General features: G+C 53.0%; 8 protein-coding genes across 8 annotated transcripts; 5 read left to right on the top strand and 3 right to left on the bottom strand.

Annotated features, from left to right (window-relative positions):
- Nucleotides 1-2,394: 2,394 nt before the first annotated feature.
- Z520_08678 (uncharacterized protein) lies at nt 2,395-6,153 on the top strand (the record flags this gene model as incomplete). Its single annotated transcript, XM_016779174.1, has 1 exon — nt 2,395-6,153. One exon carries the CDS (start codon nt 2,395-2,397, stop codon nt 6,151-6,153), a length of 3,759 nt encoding a protein of 1,252 aa, XP_016629681.1.
- An 88-nt stretch (nt 6,154-6,241) lies between these two features.
- On the bottom strand, nt 6,242-8,188 carry Z520_08677 (uncharacterized protein; the record flags this gene model as incomplete). The annotated part of the gene is made up of 1 exon (XM_016779173.1): nt 6,242-8,188. The coding sequence occupies one exon, from the start codon at nt 8,186-8,188 to the stop codon at nt 6,242-6,244; it is 1,947 nt and encodes a 648-aa protein (XP_016629680.1).
- Nucleotides 8,189-8,690: 502 nt separating this feature from the next.
- On the bottom strand, nt 8,691-10,343 carry Z520_08676 (uncharacterized protein; the record flags this gene model as incomplete). The annotated part of the gene is made up of 6 exons (XM_016779172.1): nt 8,691-8,988; nt 9,038-9,375; nt 9,422-9,572; nt 9,625-9,737; nt 9,795-10,219; nt 10,274-10,343. The coding sequence occupies 6 exons, from the start codon at nt 10,341-10,343 to the stop codon at nt 8,691-8,693; spliced, it is 1,395 nt and encodes a 464-aa protein (XP_016629679.1).
- A 994-nt stretch (nt 10,344-11,337) lies between these two features.
- On the top strand, nt 11,338-12,429 carry Z520_08675 (uncharacterized protein; the record flags this gene model as incomplete). Its single annotated transcript, XM_016779171.1, has 2 exons — nt 11,338-11,422; nt 11,480-12,429. 2 exons carry the CDS (start codon nt 11,338-11,340, stop codon nt 12,427-12,429), a joined length of 1,035 nt encoding a protein of 344 aa, XP_016629678.1.
- A 673-nt stretch (nt 12,430-13,102) lies between these two features.
- Nucleotides 13,103-14,765, top strand: Z520_08674 (uncharacterized protein; the record flags this gene model as incomplete). Its single annotated transcript, XM_016779170.1, has 2 exons — nt 13,103-14,397; nt 14,465-14,765. 2 exons carry the CDS (start codon nt 13,103-13,105, stop codon nt 14,763-14,765), a joined length of 1,596 nt encoding a protein of 531 aa, XP_016629677.1.
- A 343-nt stretch (nt 14,766-15,108) lies between these two features.
- Nucleotides 15,109-16,563, bottom strand: Z520_08673 (uncharacterized protein; the record flags this gene model as incomplete). The annotated part of the gene is made up of 1 exon (XM_016779169.1): nt 15,109-16,563. The coding sequence occupies one exon, from the start codon at nt 16,561-16,563 to the stop codon at nt 15,109-15,111; it is 1,455 nt and encodes a 484-aa protein (XP_016629676.1).
- A 903-nt stretch (nt 16,564-17,466) lies between these two features.
- Z520_08672 (uncharacterized protein) lies at nt 17,467-19,012 on the top strand (the record flags this gene model as incomplete). The annotated part of the gene is made up of 3 exons (XM_016779168.1): nt 17,467-17,545; nt 17,596-18,706; nt 18,769-19,012. The coding sequence occupies 3 exons, from the start codon at nt 17,467-17,469 to the stop codon at nt 19,010-19,012; spliced, it is 1,434 nt and encodes a 477-aa protein (XP_016629675.1).
- A 1,062-nt stretch (nt 19,013-20,074) lies between these two features.
- Z520_08671 (uncharacterized protein) lies at nt 20,075-21,213 on the top strand (the record flags this gene model as incomplete). Its single annotated transcript, XM_016779167.1, has 2 exons — nt 20,075-20,192; nt 20,270-21,213. The coding sequence occupies 2 exons, from the start codon at nt 20,075-20,077 to the stop codon at nt 21,211-21,213; spliced, it is 1,062 nt and encodes a 353-aa protein (XP_016629674.1).
- Between the last annotated feature and the right edge of the window lie 472 nt (nt 21,214-21,685).

The following is a 21,685-nucleotide window of genomic DNA, read 5'->3' as shown; positions in this document are numbered from 1 at the left end:
TGCCATGGCGTTTCTGCGGTGTCCCTCCACGGTGCTTCCCATACATGTCCCTATCAAGCCTGACTCCCATGTAGGCTTGATAGTCACACTTGGGTATTGGCTAGTTGAGCTCTGGGCTGCTAGTTCGGAGGTGGGTGGCTGATATTGTTGGATAAGAAGTCCCTCGGACGATGCTGTTCTCCCTATGTCTGGCTCTTACATTCGAATCATCCCCAGCGTCCTTAACCACGGCAGATGATAGAGAACGGCAGAACTCTGTCCTGATCTGGAGAAATTCTCCCCTCTGCGCAGATGGATATCGTTCTCAGCGAAGGATCTTCACGGGGCGCTGCAGGATATTGATGACGCTCAGGAAGGCTGGTGAGGCTGATCTCCAAGCTCGGGATTGGGCGGACTTCGTCCATCCTCCGTAACCACGATCATAATCAGGTCAACCGAGTGAGTATATGGCAATCAGCCTTTTCGCTGGCCTGAAATCCAGGGAACCAAGTCTTGCTAGTTAACAGATCCTCGCCTGGAGCCCTTCACCAATACCCTAATTGGGTTAGAATCGCGACCACGTGAGTGCCTGAGGCTGTCGATCAATATATTACCGAGTGAGATCAGGTGTTTTTGTTGGAGCGATTGATGGATCGTTGGACATATCGCAGTGACGATCTATTTCAGGCCTGCCATCCCCCTTTGTGCTGCGATGATGACATTTCGTCCAGGAATGGTCCCCAAACAAGCATATAAACCCGGCTTGCGGCTGAATGGGGGGAGATGTTTTTGCGAGGATACAGAGTCGAAAAGTATTCTGTCGGGAGTCTTCGCTCAACGATTGAGAATATCCAGCATCTCTCTCTGGCCTCTCCTTCTACCATACCATCGACCACTGAATTTCTACGCCCAGATACCAGGTATTTTTTGCGAGACACGCTGCACCCATCATTATTACCACCCTCCAAAAAGACATCTGTAAATCAGTCAACCAACCTACCGCGAGCACAGGATGTGCCTGCTTCTGGCCCTGCTCAAGGCATGCGAGGCCGGTCAAAGACAGGACCGACCACAGGACAACATGTCCACGCCACCCTACCCACATCCACACCCGGGTGAATCCACCCAGCAACAGGCGTTTGCGGAGCCCATGAGCACATACCCCGTCTATCCACTCTCGGGGAGAAGGTATGGTGGCAGGGGAGGAAGGAGGTATATGCGCGAACAGCAGATCTATGGTCCGGAGGGAGCAGAGCGGCGGTACCGACGACGACTTGCTGGTGCAGTCTCGGGCGGATGTTGAGACATGAGGGTGTTTGGGCTGCTTGGTCCGTCAGGTTGTAGCTCATGGCCCTTGCTGGTTATAGGAGACACTGACGGGTCGTGGGGCACGGAATGGGAGGTCTCGAGCCTTGGGGTGGCGGGTGAGAGAGGAGTGTCTGATGTGTGTGGTAGACGGTCCGGGTTCTAGGGCAATATCTTCATCTGAGTAGGCGGATGGCTGGGTGATGCTTTTTGGGAAAGGAAGTCGTTTGGTTTGGAGGAGGGGACAACGACTCTGGTGTGAGATGTTGTCCGCAAGACTACGGCAAGGTATTGTATTGACAGAGTGTACAAAGAAACCTACTTCCTGATAGAGCCTCGGAAAGGACGTCCAACCTGAATGGGACCTGCCTTGGTCATTAGAGTTCGTCGTTTCGACCACCTGTGTATATCTGGTTGTCGTTGTCCCTTTGGTTTTGCTTAGGGGAGGACTTGCCTTTCCAGTTGCTTCGTGACAGTCCAACGGACTAGCCCGAATGACTCGGCCAGGTAATAATAGCCCAACCATCTCTCTATCGAGACACATAATCGCCAAGGGCACTGGGACAAGTCCATAAGGCTGGGCCCCTGAAGAATGCGAGCATCCTGGGCTCTGCCAAGCTCGGGTGATATGAGCGTTCAGCATTTTCCGTCGGATGCCACGACGGGATCTCCGTCCCCTCCCAGGGTGAATGCCCACCTCAGCGAACAGTGGGCTCTGCACCGCCTACGCCAGAACCAGCCAACTGGCATAGGCACTGCTTGCGGAGTATCGGGCGGACATTGGGCTGGATATGGAGCCCCGGACAAGCCCGCGACTTGGATCGAACAATCGACCAACCCGATTTGAGCCGACGGATATTTTGAGGACCGCGTCGCGAAAGAAAGGATTGTCTTATGGCTTCGTCACATATTTCCCTGGAAAGAGTGGGCCAGCAACGGTCGCCGCCACACATCCCAGAAGGGATTTCCTCTTCGGAGAGAGCATTTCCGTCACTGGTGGGCATCCAGTAATGGACGCGTTGACAATCTTATATTTCCATCCTGGCCATATATCTCACCTGGTAAAGCCGGTAGATTTCTGGGAACATCATTCCGCGACGTAGAGTCAGAATGGCGCCCGTGGAAATGATTTCTCCCGTGCCTGTCTCGAAAGTCAGTTCAGTCACATCTACGTCGTTGCAACCGCCAACGCCACCGCTATCACCACCACTGCCGACCCCTCGAACAATCACAGAGCTGTTGTCTTTGAGGGCGCGAGAGTTTCCCGACGAGCCGATCTTTGGCTATCCCTCGGACGATCTCGACTATCTCGAATACTCATACTCAGACCTCGTGAGAATATCTTCTCAAGCAGCCCGGCGATACTCGAAATGCTTGCCATGCCGGGCCGACTCCGCCCAAGCGGCTCGAGTCATCGCCCTGCTGGGGCCATCTAACCTGGATTATTTTTTCACACTGTTAGCTCTATCCAGGCTAGGATTCACGGTGCTCTTTCTGTCGACAAGAATATCCCAGGCAGCATATTTGTCGTTACTGGACGTGACCAAATGCCGCCACATCGTGACCGATCCGTCGTTCCGGAAGACTGCAAATGCGCTGGCGGCTGAGAGCAATGGACTGGAGGTCGTGGATATTCTGTCCCGGGCACAGTATATGACCGATGCTAACCTAGGAGATGCTGGGGCAGAGCAATACTTTGATCTGGACGAGGAGTCCTCCAAGGTTGCCTGGATCATTCACTCCTCTGGCTCGACTGGCCTGCCGAAACCCATCTACCAAACCCACAAGGCGGCACTGAAGAATTATGAAAACAGCTTGAGAATGCGTGGCTTCGTCACGCTGCCCCTCTTCCACGCCTTTGGTCTCAGCAACGTCTTTCGTGGTATCACCGCCGTCAAGAAGATATACATGTACAACGCCAACCTACCGCTGACTAGCCAGCACCTGCTGAAGATCCTGACGGACCACCAGTTCGAGATCTTCCTCGCCGTTCCATATGCCCTCAAGCTCCTAAGCGAGACGCAGGAAGGTATCGACGCTCTGGCAGCGCTGAAAGTGGTCATGTTTGGAGGCTCAGCATGTCCGGATGCTCTGGGTGACTTGCTGACTGAAGGTGGAGTCAACTTGATCAGCCATTATGGAACCACTGAGACGGGTCAGCTTATGACATCCTTCAGACCTGCCGATGACAAGGCCTGGAATTACGTTCGAGAGCACGAACGGCTGAAACCCTATCTCAGGATGGACTCCAAAGGTGGGAACCTTTATGAGCTTTGTGTTCTGGACGGTTGGCCCTCGAAGGTTGCGACGAATCGGGACGATGGATCGTACGCCACAAAAGACCTTTTCGAGCCCCACCCGTCAATACCAGGAGCGTGGAAGTATTGCGGACGACTTGATGATACCATTGTCTTGGTTAATGGCGAGAAAGCCATCCCAATTGCAATGGAGCAGGCGCTGCGACAGAACAAGCTGGTTCGAGAAGCCGTCATGTTTGGGACTGGTAAAAGCCAGCTGGGTATGATGGTCATTGCTTCCGAGCAAGGAGCTAGTATGGAAGACCGAGATCTGATCGAGTCACTTTGGCCAACAATCATGGCTGAGAACAAGCCGTTGCCTGCTTATGCGCAACTGGCCAAAGACATGGTCAGAGTCCTTCCGGCGGGTACTCCGTATCCTTGCACCGACAAAGGTTCGCTGATGCGTCAGGCATTCTACCGAGCCTTCCAAAATGACATTGAAGAGGTTTATCAACAGGCAGAGTCGAGGACGGCTGGCACACTCATGCTCTCGGAACCAGGACTGCGAGAATTCCTTCGTGCACATTTGTTGGAGCTTTGCCCTCAAGACGAACCTTCCAGCCTTACGGATGATACTGACTTGTTCTCACTCGGTGTTGACTCTTTGCAGTCGACGAGACTTCGGGCCGACATATTGAAGGAGATTCAACTCAATGGCAACCCACTACCACAGAACATTGTCTTTGAGTACCCTACCATCTCTAGACTGGCCGCTGCGATCCTCAACATCCGTGATCGTAAATCTGGCGAGACCCGGGATGTGGTCAAGGAGATGGAACAGCTTGTTGATAAGTACAGCACCTTTCCCAAACATGTGCCTGTGCGGTCGAAGGCTGAAGAGCGTTGCATCGTTGTCACAGGCGCGACAGGGTCACTGGGAGCTCACCTTGTCGCACAACTTGTACGCCGGGAGGATGTTTCTGAGGTGTGTTGCTTGGTACGAGCCAGTTCCAAAACGTCTGCTCGTCAACGGGTCATCAAATCGATGCAGGAACGAGCCGTGTATCACACAATTCCACTAGAATTGCGTCGTAAGATCTCCTGCTATCCATCCGACTTCTCTAAACCAGATCTCGGCCTCGATGACAGACTCTATGCCAGCATTTCAGCAAAGATCACAAGCCTAGTGCACTGTGCCTGGTCAGTCAATTTCAACAAAAATCTGAGCAGCTTCGAGGCAGACTGCATTGCAGGTGCCCGGCATTTGATGCTCCTTTGCCTTTCGGCCCAACAACCTACACCGGCGTCTTTCAATTTCTGCTCGTCAGTCTCCACCGTGGCAAACACTCCGGGGGAGGTTGTCGCAGAGGCGCTTCCCCAAAGCTTCATGTGTGCTCAGGGCATGGGATACGCGCAGTCCAAGCTTGTGACCGAGCACCTGGTGACCCGAGCCGCCTCTCAAACCGGAATGGAGGCCCGTGTCCTGCGCGTGGGACAGATCATTGCGGACACTGCGCATGGGATCTGGAATGACACCGAGGCCATACCCCTAATGCTGCGAGCAGCGACCACAATTGGAACTCTCCCGGCTCTTGATGAATGTCCCCGCTGGTTGCCGGTGGATAGTGTGGCGAGGACCGTCATAGACATGTCCCTTTCAAGCACCACAAAGTCGGTCTTCAACATTGTCAATCCCCGCACGTTTCACTGGACAAAAGAACTCCTTCCCGCATTACACAGTGCAGGTCTATCCTTCGCTGAAGTGAATCAGCGCGAATGGATCCGCCACCTGCGTGCGTCAAATCCAGACCCCGAACAGAATCCCACAATCAAGCTCGTGGAGTTCTTCGCAAACAAATATGACAACGACGTTACGAAGAGGAAGAACTTCAACTATGTAACAACCACAGCAGAACAGGTCTCTCCTGAGCTCGGCATCGTGCCTGCTTTGTCCGCAGACCTGGTGAAGAAGTTCGTCGGGCATTTTCTGAAGACCAGCTGGGCGGCTAAACTGTCAACGGCTGGTGCGCGGTCGCAGCAACAGACTCGGCTCATCGTCGTGTCGGGTCCATGTGGCGTTGGCAAGAGCACTCTTGCTGCTGAGCTTGGCGAATCCCTATCCTGCCCGGTGATTGAAGGGGATGCGGTTCATGATGCCATTGCAATCGCAAAAATGAGCCAGGGAATCCCTCTTACCTCCCTAGACAGGCAGATCTGGCTCAGTAGGATCAAAGTTGAGGTACTGGAACGTGTTCGAGCTAGTCATCTTATCCGTGGTGATCGGCCGCGAGCCGACGCGCGAAACGTAAAGGATGTTATACTAACGTGCTCTGCACTTGCCCGCTCCCATCGCGATGCATTGAGGAACATCCTGTCCCCATCAAACGAGGAGACAGAACCGGATTGCATCAACACTACCTTTGTGGTATTGCAGGCCACTGAGGACGAAATACTCCGAAGAGTGGCCCACAGAAAGGGACATTATATGAAAGTTGACATGATAGCATCTCAGTTGGATGCAATCGAGAAACCCGGCGTCGATGAGACGGACGTCTTTCCTGTAGACGCAGAGCAGGAGATGGACAGTATTGTCCAGGAGGTTTTGGCTGGGTTAGATGTCCAGATTTAGACAACAGCACTTTGATATAATCGGGGTTTGGGTGTTGGTGCAAGAGAGTGTTGACAGGTTGATAGACTTGCGCGCTAGGCGTGAGAGGTCACCCAGGTTCTTCAGGTAACAGGTCAAACCCATTTCTGCGCCGTTCTGTAATTGTTTCAGGATTGCCCTGCCACTCCGATTTCCTTTTCCTTTTCTTCTTTGATGTTGTGGTAGTCCAATATTCGTCCTTGAAGTCACGTCCTTGTGCGGCATCACTTGTGTCATGCTCATCCATCTGATCATCACCAGAACTAGGATTAAGCAGGCGGTTAAAAAGTGTGATTTCCGAGCTCTGTTTTTCGAGGTCCTGTTTGCTCAATTGAGCGCGAAGATTTGGGATGTCTAGAAACAACTTCTCGATGGGAGGCAATGCTGATAACTTAAGACGGATATTGTTTGTGAGTCTTGAAATATCATCGCATTGGGCGAGTTCAGAAATGGTTGTCCTGGCTGGAAATTCTTCGGGAGGATTGACAAGATACTCGGTTATCTGCGAAAGTATTCGAATAGAGTACAGCACTGCATGGATATTTGAAAGCAGGTGGATGTCGTCCCAGGTGACTCTCATCGGTGCTCTGTGCGGAATTTGCGGCGTCGAACCTAAGCCCAAGAGGCGCAAGATCTGCTGTAGTGTCGGAGGAGGTTTTCCAAGTCTGAATTTCTCCTGCTGAATGAGATAGACGGCAAGCGAGTACCACTCTAGGAGCATGCTTCCATCGGGGACCGTGGGGGAGCAATTGGGGCCCGAAATGTAGGCTTCCAGGAGTTGGAGGAGTTCTGCTGCTTGCTCAGTGATCTCGGAGTGTTGTAAACATGCAACCGAGACGGATATGATTCTCTGTCCCTTTCTGGCGCTTTCAACTACGTGCGACGACTTCCTCATAGCGATACTCGGAGAGGTCATCAAGAGAAGAGAATATGCGAGTTGTCGGATTTTTGCTCCATATGACCACGAAGAATCACGTTGAGGATCTTCCAGTAGCGGAGTCAGATAGATGTGTGGTGGATCCTCGAGGTTGCTGACAATCTCTGCTGTTCGAGGATCGATATTTTCGAGACGGGAAAAGGGATGCATTGATAGTGGCGGAGTCGGGATGAATGGTTCCGCAAAAACCCTATATTCGTCCTGCAATCTCTCCAGCCTCGAGGAATCCCTTGCGCGCTGTTGAATGATTGCGAATGATGCTCCGGAGTCAAGAAATCGCTCGAACCCGAATCCAAGCAAGGAGGAAACCTTCATTCTGTTTGCAACGAGCTTCGGGTCGAGAGACAGCGCAGAGATATAAGACTCCTTGTGTGGGCGCCTTTGCTTGTTTTCAAGGCTGTGTAGTAACACGACTCTACCATTGGGTCCAAGGTCGTGAACCGATAGGTCAGAATCATTTGTAAGGACGGCCACAACCGGGACAGACTGCTGAGCAGCAAGAGCACAGAACGCGTCGGCTTCACCTGGGACCACATGAACACGATCCTTCCAGTCACTTGTGCTTAAGGACTCAATCGCGCTGGCGACCATGAATGGTGGAGCTGGGAGAATAGACCTCCTCGTCGACAAGACAGGAGTATCCCAGAGCATCTTTTCCAAGTCGAGAGGACCGGGTAAAGCAGCAACTGGTGGAAATTCCGGGTAGAGCTTGCGGTAGGTTTCCAGTTGCTGGCGGAGCTTCTCCATCCGCTCAAAGCGGACCTTACGTTTGGACGCGGGAAGACCACCATCGAAGAAAATGTGTTGAATATTGACGCCATGGGCTTGAAAATCATTCAGCATGTGGTGCAGTGTGTTGTTAATTTCGAGGTATGTAGGTGGCAAGGCTGCACTTGTAGGGCTGTTCAGCCGCTGATACGCCACAAGCCTGTTATAGACCCAATATACAAGTGAAGGTCCATCGACGATCAGATCTTTGATGATGGTTGCTTCAGGCGGTAGGGGGGTTTGGGGTGAGGTGCCCAGGACAACGTGATCCGCGTAAGGCGAAAGATCCTGCGACAATCGTGAAATTCCCATTGTGTATAGCCGCGTAACGCCATCTGAGAGATGGAATGATTGACACGAGACTGTCAATATGTAGCGCAGTTGCGGACGAGGAAAGACGCAATGATGTTGATGTGGATGGAAATTTGTTGCACTTGATGGTGTCTAAGCTTCAACGTATATTACGTGTCAGGGACTGAATAATCCGCCGTAGCGTAAGATTCTGCCATCGTGGCCATCTGTTCTTTCTGCAACCTCACTCTCATCTCCATCTCTTGCGCTCATTCGACATTGACCGAGTGTCATAGACCTGGAACAACAATTTATTGAAAGCCGCTAATTTCAAAAAGTACTACCCATCTGACTGGCTGTGTCCGAAGGGTGACGAAGATTTGGTCAGTTCCAGCACGCATTCCGTTTCTCTATTCCCATCCAACACCGGCTCAAAACCCCTGGACTAGATCATCACAGCTTTGCCCGTAGCTGCGTCGATTCTGCCATGATCTCAGCCACCGTAAGGAACCAATAAGCATGCTCAGTGAGTACCATTCACTTCATTTACGGCAGCCACTCCATGCACGCCGTTGACACCATTGACCGCGTCCACTCCGCTCACCAGCTTTTCGGGAACTCCCTTCTCCGCGGCCTGAGTTGCAGCAAAGTTCTCGTCAAAGACTTCCTCAGCATGTTTTTCGGCGTCGTGCGTGTGGATCCAGTCCTCGCGTGGGAACTGCACGGAGCTGGGGTCCTTTTTGACCTTATCCCAGTCCGCCTTGTGCCACATGTCTCGTGTCGTCTCTCCAGTCTTTTGCACTGCCTTCACACGGTCGTACCTAGAGACCATGTCAGTTTGAGGCTGGGACAAGACTCGACATCACCTACCTAATTCTCTGATACGTTCGGACGGCATCTGGAACCTGACCTTTTCCGGCACGCCTGAGGCAAATTGCGATAGTGACGCCGTCTTCCATCGACTGTGTAGCACCCTGAGCCGAGGTCGGCAGGAATGGATGTGCTGAATCACCCAGCAAGGCGATACGACCGCCTTTGCTGACCCATGTTGGGAGCGGATCTCGGTACACCAATTTCCAGTCGACCAGATGGCTTTCAGGCGTTTTCGAGACAATAGTTTTGCAGAGAGGGTCCCAGCCTTCGAATACTTTGTACACATCCTCTAGCTTGCCGGGAAATGACCAGGACTCGTCAATGTCTGCCTCGTCCTGCGCGAGTTAGGCGAGCCAAAGACACAGGTTTTTTGGCACTTACTCTGTGTGTCAGCACCCAACAGCAGTCACTTCCGTTCTTGATGGTTGAAAAAAGGAAGTGCACATCCTGTCCGATCCAGCCTTGGAATGTATCGCCATTGTCGCAGAAATGCTTCGTCCGAGGGTCGGCAATCATATCGGTATTGGGGAACCTGAACAGCTTCAGTTTCTGCTCGCAACATTCTTCGCCGCGTCCAAACTCACCAGGCGCGGAAGACTGCATAGCCACTGCTCTTCGGCTTGTCGACGTATCCCAGGACAAGCTCCCGTGCTTTTGATCTCACACCGTCCGATCCGATTACCATATCGCCATAAACCTGAAGAAGACCCGTTAGCAACATTGTGCGATTGTCAAACGGACAGATCGGTCATACTCTTTCACCATTCGCTAGTTCGATCCCAGCCTTGTCGTCCTCTTCAAAATACTTCTCGACTCTTTGGCCGAGGTGAATGGGGATCTTGAGGTCGTCCCTGGCGTAGTTGAAGATAACCTCGTGCAACTCCCCACGGTGGCCGTTGAAAACTGGCGCTTCGGGGTCCATTGGAGGCGTGTGTTGAGTGATGATATGCTCCCCAGTGTACTTGTGGATTTTGAATCCATGCCTTGCGAGGTCGATACTTAGAGCTCTCATTTTGTTGGCTATCGAGCCGTCGACACCCCATCGACGAAAAATTCGACCAGCATTTGAGCCAAAGGATATTATGTCTCCCAAAGACTTAAGCACTGGGAACGACTCATATATTTCCACCTGGTGGCCTTGACGATGGCATTCTATCGCCGCTGTGAGGCCCCCAAAACCTAGTTGTTTGTCAGTTTTGCAGTGTTACCCGGAGTACTACTCGACCTTCATACCTGCCCCGACGATGATCACTTTGATGCCTGTCTTGGACTTTGCAAAGGGTTCCTCTTCTGCCATAATCATCTTGGTAAACCTTGCTCAGTACTCCTACTTTGTTCTTCGCTGCAAAACAGAATTCAACTCTGGTTTACACCGATGCTGGATCTCCGAAAGGGAACAGGAACTGTTTGAGAATCTTTATGACAGAAAGTCGAGAACCAGCGACACCCAATCCCCTTTTGACCAGCATGTCAGGCCGATATAGCCCCACGACCGCCTCATCAGTCCCTCCTCACGTGCAATGCAAAGCGGGTGGCTAGAGTGGCCGATTGACTTCGGAGATGGGTACAGCTTTCTCCAACTGAAGTGCCGACCCCATGCATTGTACTAAAACAGACAATGGAACATATGATCGTGGGGAATGATTGGGCCCAGTTTGCAGTGGATATTCTTCTCCACACTCATGATCCTCACCCCATCTTCTCCCCTTTTGTGCAACAGGCTCTGGTCCCTCTGTTGTATGTCACTTCTGCAGAGCCTTGACGGTGGTGGCGGATATCAAACGCCTCAAGGAGTGGACTTTCGCCGCAGAAGGTAATTGCAATGCTGTCTGCCTCCGATCCCAGCACAGACGCAAGCCCACTCGCCTTGTATTTAGGATATGATTGGGCAGCTTACAACATCTGTTCTAGAACCAGGCTTCCGCGACGATCCAAACGGGTAAGTCCATCTTTGTCAAGGTCGAATATTTATCTCCGAAAGGGTGGAACGGTTCACACTTGAACCGAGTAATTCGGGTCTCCTGCCGACCGCTGCACAGTCTGATCTCCTCTGGCGTCGCTAGGTCGGAGAGGTTTATCTGCTCGTCCCGGGCTCGCCTCGATCAATTCGACCGATCTCTGAAACAGTTGCTCACCGATTCTCCAATCGCCGCATCTTCACGTGATAGCAGGCTCTCCCTGAAACCTCAGCCTCTGCCCTCGTATGACCTTCTTACACAAAAAGGTCGTTCCTCCAGATTGCTGATTGGCTTGCTAAAGTTTCTCGACCTGACAGCCGGTCACAACATCGGTTCAAAATGGCGTCGCATCCGGAGTACAATGAATACACAACGGCGACAGAGGTCGCAAGGGCATTCAGTAACGTAGTCCGGGATAAGACAGGTGAGTTTTTTCTGCATTCCTTGGCTCTGGAAGTCTCATTTAATGACTCGGATGCAGTCGTTATTGTAGGGGTATCACCTCAAAGTCTAGGCGAATCAATGACTACTGCCCTGGCCGCTCATTCGCCTTCGCTCCTAGTATTGGCTTCTCGAACGAAGGCAAAGATAGAGCAAGTAGCTGCCAAAGTCAAGGACGATCATCCGAAGGTGCGGCTCGCAATTGTTGAGGTCGACTTGTCATCTCTCGATTCCATTCGCAAAGCTTCCAAGGTTATCAACGATCTGGTAGATCGAATCGACATACTCATCAACAATGCAGCTGTTGTGATGACAAAGCATGCGTTCACGAGGGAAGGCCTGGAACTTCAGTTCGGGACGAACCACATTGGCCCATTCCTCCTTACAAATCTCCTTATGCCCAAGCTTCTCAGAGCGGCACAAAGCTCGGCGAAGGGGTCGACAAGGGTCATCAATGTGACGAGCCAGGGTCATATGATATCTCCAATACGATTCAGCGATCACAGTTTCCATAAACGACCTGAAGACATTCCGGCCGAGGAGCGGCCAATGTCAAGGCCAGGTATGTCTTTTGATCCGCCTCCAGGTGAGACGTATGTTCCTTTCGTGGCGTACGGGCAATCAAAGACTGCAAACATCCTCATGTCACTCTATCTCAATCAGCATCTGTCAAGTATGGGGGTGCAATCGATTGCGACGCACCCAGGGTCTATCTGGACGGATCTTTCCCGAAATCTGGACGAGAAGCACTTGTCGTTGATCGAGAAGACCGGTGGGTTTTGGAAGGATCTTGATCAGGGTAGCGCAACAACCCTGGTCGCCGCGCTTGATCCCAACCTTGTGGACCCGGAGATCATCTATCTAAGCGACTGCCAGGTTGCAGAGCCTGCAGGGTGGGCAAGTGACGGGAGGGCGGCTGCGCGACTTTGGAAACTCAGTGAAGACATTGTTGGACAGAAGTTTGATCTAGCTGCAGAAAGCCGACTATGAAGCGAAACCCCACCCTGGTGATCTGCTCATGGACATGAACAGTTATAATGCTCTATGCCACTGCGCATAGCAATGAGCATAGCAACCGTGCATAGCACAAGTGTCTTGACGACCCTCAATGCGACCTTTTCCTTTCGCTTTATCAGCCTTCCGCTGATGACCAATGAAGCTTTGCGCTGCAAAACATTGAACACGGGAAATACCACGGTCCTAACAGCCTATGCTTGGAGGTGTGATTGTGTCCTTGTTAGCACTCACGCCGTCTATTGAAATGAAATGCTGACAAAGCGATAAAGGCGCAATGAGATCGGAGGAAGACGATACTCAGCTCTATTATTGATCTCGCCGGCTTGCTCTTTCTCCAATTGGCTGTTGCCCCGTTTAGGTACTTTGTTGTCTCTGCCTTCCCTTTTTCGTGTTTACATATCTTGAGGCATCGAAGGATATTGCTGTGCCTGTCGACGTGCCTACAAGTGAGTATTGTGCAACAGACATAACTTGCATAAAGCATTTTTTCTTATTCATTCACTCAAATTCATCATGGTGAATGCATTGTTGAAATAGTCCGTGAGGCTCGCAGCCAGTAAGGTTCCTCTCATTTGCTTCCCAGACGTTCTCATCCGTTTTATTCAACCCCTGGGCCAACCTGACAGACGAAGCCACTGACGGCAGCATGCAGTCCTACCGGCAGATGAAGCGCATCCAGCGCATGTCTCAGGCTCATACAGAGAAAAGTGATGCTGAAAAGAACCAAGAAGAGGTAAGGTTACAACCCTGTTTCCGTCCCAATGCGGTAGTAACCAAAGTGATTTTCCAGGCTGGCCCGAGCGGGAAAGGTGCGCCGCAGGAGCGCACGGTGGTGACATTCGATGGCGAGGACGACCTGGCGAACCCGCGGAATTGGCCTCCCTCGAAGAAGGCCGGCGTGATGATGATTATATCTCTGGTCGCATTTATTGTGGGCTTTGGATCGTCCATCGACTCGGCAGTCCTTCCACAAGCTTCGAGGCATTTTGGCGTCAGCGAAGTGACCGAGTCTTTGGCCACGACGCTCTACCTGGTCGGTTTCGGATGTGGCGCCCCCTTCGCTGGCCCCCTGTCTGAGGAACGTGGACGCAATCCCGTGTATCTCGTAACCTTTACGCTGTACTGCTGCTGGATCCTGGGCGCTGCACTTGCTCCCAGCATTGGAGCACAGTTGGTCTTCCGTTTCCTTGCCGGTACCTGTGGCTCGACTCCGTTCACAGCTGCAGGTGGTACCCTGGGGGATATCTTCGATCATGGCATTCGGGGCAAGATCTTCCCATTCTTTGCATGCATCGCCTTCCTGGGTCCGATGTTGGGCCCCGTGGTTGGCGGGTACGTTGGACAAGCTGGGATGGATTGGAGATGGGTTGAATGGATCACGTTTTTCATCTCTTGTGGCATCCTGGCCATCATGGTTGCGTTCTTACCCGAGACCGACGCAATGGAGATTCTTCGTTGGAAGGCACAAGCAATAATTCGAGCACACAGCAACGGCAGCAACAGCGACGTTCAGGCACCCACAAAACTCCCCATGCGGCGCAGGCTGGCATCCGCGTTACTGCGCCCGGGCATCATACTCTTCACAGATCCCGTCATCGCCATATTCACGGGGTACCTGACCCTGGTATACAGCGTTGCGTTCTGCTTCTTTTCGAGCGCCCAGTACATCTTTGGACAGACGTACGGATTTGACCAGGGCAGCACTCACCTCATGTTCCTGAGCATCTCCGTCGGCCTGGTCATCTGCGCGCTTGTTACCCCGTTATTTGGCACCTTGGTCGGCAGAGAGCACGCGCGTGCCGTGGCACGAGGAAAAAGCCATGCCGGCCCGGAAGCGATGTTGTGGTGGGCCATGATCGGAGGACCGCTTCTGCCCATCTCAGTCTTTTGGATGGCTTGGTCATCTCGCCGCTCCGTCTCGTATTGGTCTCCCATGATTAGGTATGCATCTCCTTGGTTGAGAGGCACCAAAGCACCTACAATGCTGATATTTTTACTCTTCTTGCAGTGCTGCTTTCTTCGGCTTCAGCATGCTGTGCCTCTTCATCTCCACCTACGCGTACATCATGCAGCGGTTTACGAAAGTTGCAGCGTCAGCACTTGTCTCGAACACCTTTGTCCGATATGCGGTTGCCGGAAGCATGGTCGTCGTGTCGATTCCCATGTTTGAAGATCTGGACGTGCACCATGCACTGACGATCTTCGCGGCGATATCCTGCTTTTTTACGCCGGTGCCTTTTTTTCTGTATTTTCATGCTCGCCGGGCAGAAGGTAGAGGGAAAGTCAGCGCCACGGAAGCCAGTCATTAAAATTGCGGTTCAAGCATGCCCTTGCACTAGTGTCATGTGCTCTTTGATGGAGGAATTGTATTCTAGGGGATGTTCGATTTGTGCCCACTTGAGGGTGTTTGTTTTCTTAGCTTACAAAAAGGGTTACAGGGTCCAGGAGTGGCAGGGGTGCAGGGGAACTTGATGTTTTGAGACCTTTCCTTTTCTTAGTCATGGTGTTTTCTAAATCTGGGCTTTTGGGGATTGAGAACGATGAACTCGTTAGTCGTCGACGGAGTTCTTTGTTGAATAAAGTAGGACACTTTCGCCTCGTCAACAAGAAATGCCCCGAACGACCGCTTACACACACGCCCAATAGATCCATCTAAGCCGGGATCTTATGGTCCTCCGCCTTGACCCCTTCTCTCCACCGGTACCGGCTCGCGACATGCTCGTCCCTCGGACCCTTCTGGCCCCTCTGCGCGTAGAAGTTCTCGCGATACGTGCCCTCGGGCACGGCGTAGTCGTCCCAGAACAGACCGCGGCGTCTCAACTCGGGCACTAACAACTCGACCACGTCCTCAAAGCTGGCGGGGAAGACGGCGTAGGCGATGTTAAACCCGTCGACGTCGGCGATGTCGACCCACGTTTGTAGCCCGTCGGCAACTTGGGCCGGGGTGCCGACCAGCACGGGCCCGTTGCCGCCGATGCTGACGTGCTCGGCGATGGTCTGCCGTGTCCACTTGCCCGTGACGGAAGGGCTGAAGCGCGCGTAGCTCTCGACCGTGGCGCGCACGGCGTTGCTCTCGACGTACCGCAGCTCCTCGTCCTCGGAGTACGCGTTGAGGTCGATGCCGGTCCACCCGCCGAACAGGGCCAATGCGCCTTCTAGGTCCGCGTGCTGCTTGTAGTCGGCGTACTTTGCGCGGGCGTCTTCCTCGGTGCGGCCCAGGATCGGCGTCACCAGCGCGAGGACCTTGATGCTCGCCGGGTCGCGGTGGAATTTGTCCCGCGCGAGACGCCGCACGTCGGCGATGGACGCCGCGCAGGCCTCGGGCGTGTGCGCGGACACGAAGATCGCCTCGGCGTGCTGCGCTGCGAACTCCTTGCCCTTGCTGCTCGTCCCCGCCTGCAGGAGCAAGGGTGTGCGCTGTGGGGATGGCGAGCAGATGTGCGGGCCCGGCACGGTGAAGAATTTGCCTTGGTGGTTGATCTCGCGCACCAGCGCTGGGTCCGTGTATGTGCCGGTCTTGCGGTCGAGCTTGACGGCGTCGTCGCGCCACGACGACTCCAACAGCTTGTACATGACCTGGATGTACTCGTCGGCCATGGCGTAGCGGTCGTCGTGCTGCGGCTGTTGGGTAAGCCCCATGTTGCGCGCCGCAGAGTCCAGGTACGACGTCACGATGTTCCACCCCAGTCGTCCGTTGGTCAGGTGGTCCAGCGTCGACAGCCTGCGGGCTAGGTGGTACGGCTGCTCGTATGTCGTCGACACTGTCACCCCGAACCCGATCGACTTGGTCACCGCCGCCATGGCTGGGATCGATGCTAAGGGCTCATGCACCGGCCACTGTGCACCCGACTTGATCGCCGGCGCCAGCGACTGCCGGTACACGTCGTAGCCGCCCAGCACGTCCGCGATGAAGATGCCGTGGATCTTGCCGCGCTCCAGCAGCTGAGCCAGCGCCGTCCAGTGCGACAGCTTGTTGAACTCGTGCGACTTGTCCGCTGGGTGCTTCCACAGCCCCGGCGACTGGTGGCCCGAGCATGTCTCGACGAAGGCGTTCAGGATCCATTGCTTCTTGACGGGGCCTGGACCAGGCCCGTTGATCGATGACATGGTACCGAAATTGGTAGTCAAGATAGCAAACTTGCTTGATCTCGCACACCTCAAGGACTCCGCGCGGTGCCCTTGGTACTCGAAACCCCCTGTACTTCGCCTACGTAGCGATGTTAGTGTTGTACAGCGACAACCGGGGGTTTTTTTCTTTCTGCAAAAAACAGACTTGATGTCCTAGAAAACTCGCGCTGATGTCCGTGCTCTCGCCCATTCAGGTTCTGTCTGTTTTTTCCGAGTAAGAAGGAAAACGGTAGATAGTGTCCAGAAGTGGTTAGTGGATGGTGCAATCTTCTCCATATATCACGAAGTTGCTTCCTCCTCTTGGCTGCCGACTCCACTTCTGCTAGAGCACTTGTCGCACAACTTCGATGGACATGCCTCCAACGACGAGAGAAATACAACCTACCATTGCGAACGTCGTCGACCATTCGCAGCAGACCAAACACTTCCACTGGGCGGGGACTGCTGGCTCTTAGTATAGGAACCTGGATCCTCCTCCTAACGCCCTAGGATCTGCACAGTATCATTCTCGTTATGATGACTGGAAACCTGTGCCTTTTCCGTTCCTCTGGTCCATGACGTGCTCTTCGCGTGTCTGACGTCTTTGCAGGACTCCATCGCGCCCGTAAAATTTTGGAGGCTCGGTCCAATATGGTTTTCGTTGGGGGCGTAGAAAAGATGAGATAAAAAGGTCATCGTGCGGTCGAGACGCGTGCGAGAAAAGGGGTCGAAGCCTCAAGGTTGTACATTGACTCAGTCACAACACACTTGCTCCTGGCGTATTTGAAGTGGGCTACTTTCTTCCGGTCAACCAGGGCTGTCACAATTCTTCCGCCGCCAGCGTCTCGGAGCGTAGTCCTACCTTGGCTTTTGATCACTTCGCACTTGACGGGTGTATAAACCATGTCTCGCTCGGCATCAGTCACGACAAAGCATCCCGAGCTTCAAGATGTCAGAGAATCAACTGTTCAGAAACATCCAGGTCGGTCTGTTCACCTAGAGTAAAAGAGGCATGGCTGACCAAACTCAAAGTTCGCTGGTACCGCTCAACCTTCTACAACGCCACAGTACTTGGCCTCTGTAATTTTGCTGCACCGGGTATTTGGGGAGCGATGAACTCTCTCGGCGCTGGCGGGGAGGAGAAACCGTACCTCGTCAACGCTGCAAATGCCCTGACCTTTTGCCTCATGGTGGTGTCGTGCACCTGCTCCCCTGTCCTCACAAAGTACATTGGCATCAAAGGCTCTCTCATTTTTGGCACTCTGGGCTACGCCCCTTATGCGGCAGGACTCTACACCAACAATCGTTTCGGCACAGAGTGGTTGGTGCTGTTGGGAGCAGCACTCTGCGGTATTTCGGCTGGCGTCTTCTGGTCTGCAGAGGCCGCTATTGCGATGGCATATCCTGAGCCGTATAATCGCGGAAAAGTCCTGGGGTACTGGCTCACTTACCGCCTTGGTGGACAGATTCTGGGCGGCGCAATCAACCTTGGCATCAATGCGGATCGAAGCGAGGCGGGCAAGGTCAGCTATACGGTGTACTTGGTCTTCATCGCGCTGCAGGCAACGGGCCCGTTCGTTGGGGCGCTGCTGAACCGGCCTCACAAAGTCGAGCGCACCGACGGTCTCAGGGTCGAGTTGGAAATCCTTGAACATCCGTGGCGCGAGCTCAAGGCTACAATACGGACGTTCTTCACCAAGGAATACCTGCTGCTGGTTCTGTTTATCGGTCAGGCCGTATACGCCGAGGCTGTTTTCTTCACCTATCTCTCATTGTGGTTCAGTGTCCGTGCTCGCGCACTCGGCTCGTTCTTGTCTGGTATCATTGCCGTGACATGTGGCAATGTGCTCGGTCATTACCTTGATCGAACCAAACTCTCGGTGAAGCTCAGGTCGAGAACTGCTTTCTTCACCATAGTTGTGGTGCAAGGTGGATGGTGGATCTGGGTAACTGTCCTTGTAACCAAATTCCGACACACGAGGCCATCGTACGACTGGACCAGCAGTGGCTTCGGTCATGCTTTTGTTCCCTTCTTGTTCCTAACCACAGGCTTCCAGCTGAACTACTTGTACTGTTATTTCATGATGGCACAGTTGGCCACAACGCCGGTCGAGATCATTCGGTATGCGGCGTTGCTTCGTGGGTAAGAGATCCTGATAAGCTTCCCTATCTCCCTTTTGGCCGACAACAAGCTGATGAACGTAGGACGGAATCCGCCTGGCAAGCTGTCAGCTACGGGTTGAATTCAATCAAGATCTTTGCTGAAGTAGGCGGAGTTTATATCAACTTCGGACTGTGGGCAGCAGCGCTGCTGCCGGCGTGGCTGGTAGTGAGACACTTTGGCAACGATGCCGTTGCTTCTGCAGCCGAAGGAGACCAGAGCATTTCTCATTCTGAAAGTGCGTCTGCCGATGAAGCTATCGAGGCGCGTCTCGGGAAGGAGGTATGAGAGGTACACACGGTGATGGCGATATTGGTTTCAACCACGAAGGATAGCATCTGATAGCTACCTAGGTACATAGGCAGTGTACCTATTGTCAATGATCATGTCTTGGGTCTCCGCATGTTGTGCGGCAGCGAGGTTCAAGTTCGGAGCCATTGCCGCCAAGACCGCGACCGAGCATCACTGGCACCTCAACTCTGTTCAAATCTAACCCAGTCGTTCCCGTAGGGCCCCTAAGCCCCTACACAAGGCGCCGCGGTCGGCATCGGTAACAAGGCAGCACAAAATACCACCAGATCACTCAGTCGCTATGCTTTGCGTATCATGGACCGCGGATGCAGGGCTGCGATAAATAGAGTGCTGACTGCCTATGAACTCGGTTGGTAATCATAATCATAACCACATTCGCACCCGTTCGAGGATGATTATAGATCCCTGGAATAGTCATCAAAGCTAAGGTTTCCACGGAAAAGCTGTCCCGACTACAATAACTCAGGAACTTGTGCGACGCTATAGCTTGATCCCCTAGTGATTGCTTTGTCATGCTACATATGATGATACTATCATACACATAACTCCTAGAGATATAGTCTGCCCGTGCAAGTTTGTAATGGATGACAAGGGCCGTGCCACGATGGCTTATGCGTGCCGCTTTAATCCTGCATTATACATACCTTGATGGACATATGACCATTCGTCCCAGACATTTGATAGTTTCCAATTTACTGTCAAGGTCGAGTGTGATTGCGACCTATGTGCATATACGCGCTTTGCCGAAAGTTCGCCGTTGTATTGTTGTGTTACCGCGCGCCGTACTTGGGCTGACGCAGTGCGGTGTAGAGACGTCTGCATGGACCATGTCATTCTGATACGAGGCACGACATCTGCTTCGAAATCTGGCTTCGGTGTACATGCAGATTGAGTAAGCCACAGAGCACAACAGGTTGGCATTGAGGTCGATATAAATGATCCTCTGTGACCCGGCAAACGGGGGTGTGGGTATATCATTTGTAACGTGCATCTTCGACGGGGAAAGAGAAACAACGTCGACACTTCAGAGTATCAGAGATGTCTGTCCAGAAAGCAATCGCCGTGGTTGAGACAGCCAAGCCTGTCAAGTTGATCGAACGGCCCATCCCCAAGCCAGGCCCGGGCGAAGTTCTGGTCAAAGTCTTGATCGCAGGACGTGAGTGCCACCCAACCAAAAAGACCCTCTTGTTGTAAAGGATGCAGCAGGCCGCTAACTTTGTTGTGCCCACGCAGTAAATCCGCATGATGCGCTGGTGCGAGAGATCGGGTACTTTGTCGGCAAGGACAACCTGCCCGGTGTACTCGCAATCGACATTGTCGGGGAAATCGTCCAACTCGGTGAAAACGTCGACAACACGTTCAAGATCGGGGACAAGGTCATGAGTCAGGGAGACCCTGCTGTGTCGGATACAAAGGGGTCTCAAGAATATGCCGTACTCGACGCCGACTTTATCGCACATCTGCCCCGTTCGGTCAGCCCGGACCAGGCCGATACGATCCTCCTGAACGCCTTGACGGCATATATCGCAGTATTATCGCCCCTCGGTCTGGATATCCCGTCGCCACTCGCTGCATCTGGATCGAAGACGAACTTTGACTACAGTAACACCAGCATCGTCATCATCGGAGGAAGCTCTGCGTGTGGGAGGTTCGCGATCCAGCTTTGCAAATGGGTCGGCATCGGCACCATCGTCACCGTCGCAGGGAAATCCGGCGAAGATAACCTCAAATCGATCGGTGCCACACATGTCATCGACCGCAGTCTCCCGGACGAAGACATCCAGCGCGAGGTCCGAGACATTGTCGGCGAAGACCTGCTGTACGTGCTCGACTGCATCAACAGACTCGACCACTCAAAGGGCATCCGCATGTTGTCCGACTCGAAGAAAGGCACCATGGTACCCTTGGCGGTCTCGCGCCCAAACACTGTCGACGAGGCCAAGGTCGGACCCAAGCAGCAGGGCTATAACTTCAGGAAGTTTGTATGCCGACCGGTCTTGTTCCGGGAAATAGCCACCCAGTTCTACAAGGCGTTGACAGGGTTGATCGATGACGGCGTGCTGAGGCCCACGTCGTTTGAGGTCATTGAGGGATTGGATGTGGACAAGATTAATGCGCAGCTTGACAAGTGGAGGGATGGGCAGTGGCCGCCTAGGGTGAACATCCACGTTTCATAGATGTGGAGGCTAGGGCAGCAGGGAGCCTCAGATAGTGGAAGCAATGAAATGCCCTTTGATGATACCAGCAGACGAAATGTTGCTTCTTACCTGTCGTCCACCTGGAGAGACACTTCCATCTAAACAAATCGGGCTATACATCTTTTTACAGAAACAATGCGTCCTTCTCGGACGTTCGGATCTGTGGGAATGAGGCAGGAACACATAGCAGCGGTAACTCGTTGGTCGAAGCAGAAGTAGAATGGTATCTACCAGGTAGAGATATCTACGGAGAAAGCGAAGAAAGGCTGGGTTTGAGAATCAGCGGCAAAGGCGGGGGAATCCCCGCTTGATCCACCGTAACAGTTTATACGGCCGAGCATAGACTTCCTACTGCCACCGGATTTGATATGGTTTTCAAGAGATACCTTGATATCATTTTGCATTTTTGGGGCATCTATTCTTTTCTTTTTCTTTGATTCTCGCGTCAAAG

This window comes from Fonsecaea multimorphosa, assembly GCF_000836435.1.
Source record: "Fonsecaea multimorphosa CBS 102226 unplaced genomic scaffold supercont1.20, whole genome shotgun sequence".
In the NCBI taxonomy this organism is placed as follows: Eukaryota; Fungi; Ascomycota; class Eurotiomycetes; order Chaetothyriales; family Herpotrichiellaceae; genus Fonsecaea; species Fonsecaea multimorphosa.
This window is presented reverse-complemented; position numbering and strand designations above follow the sequence as displayed.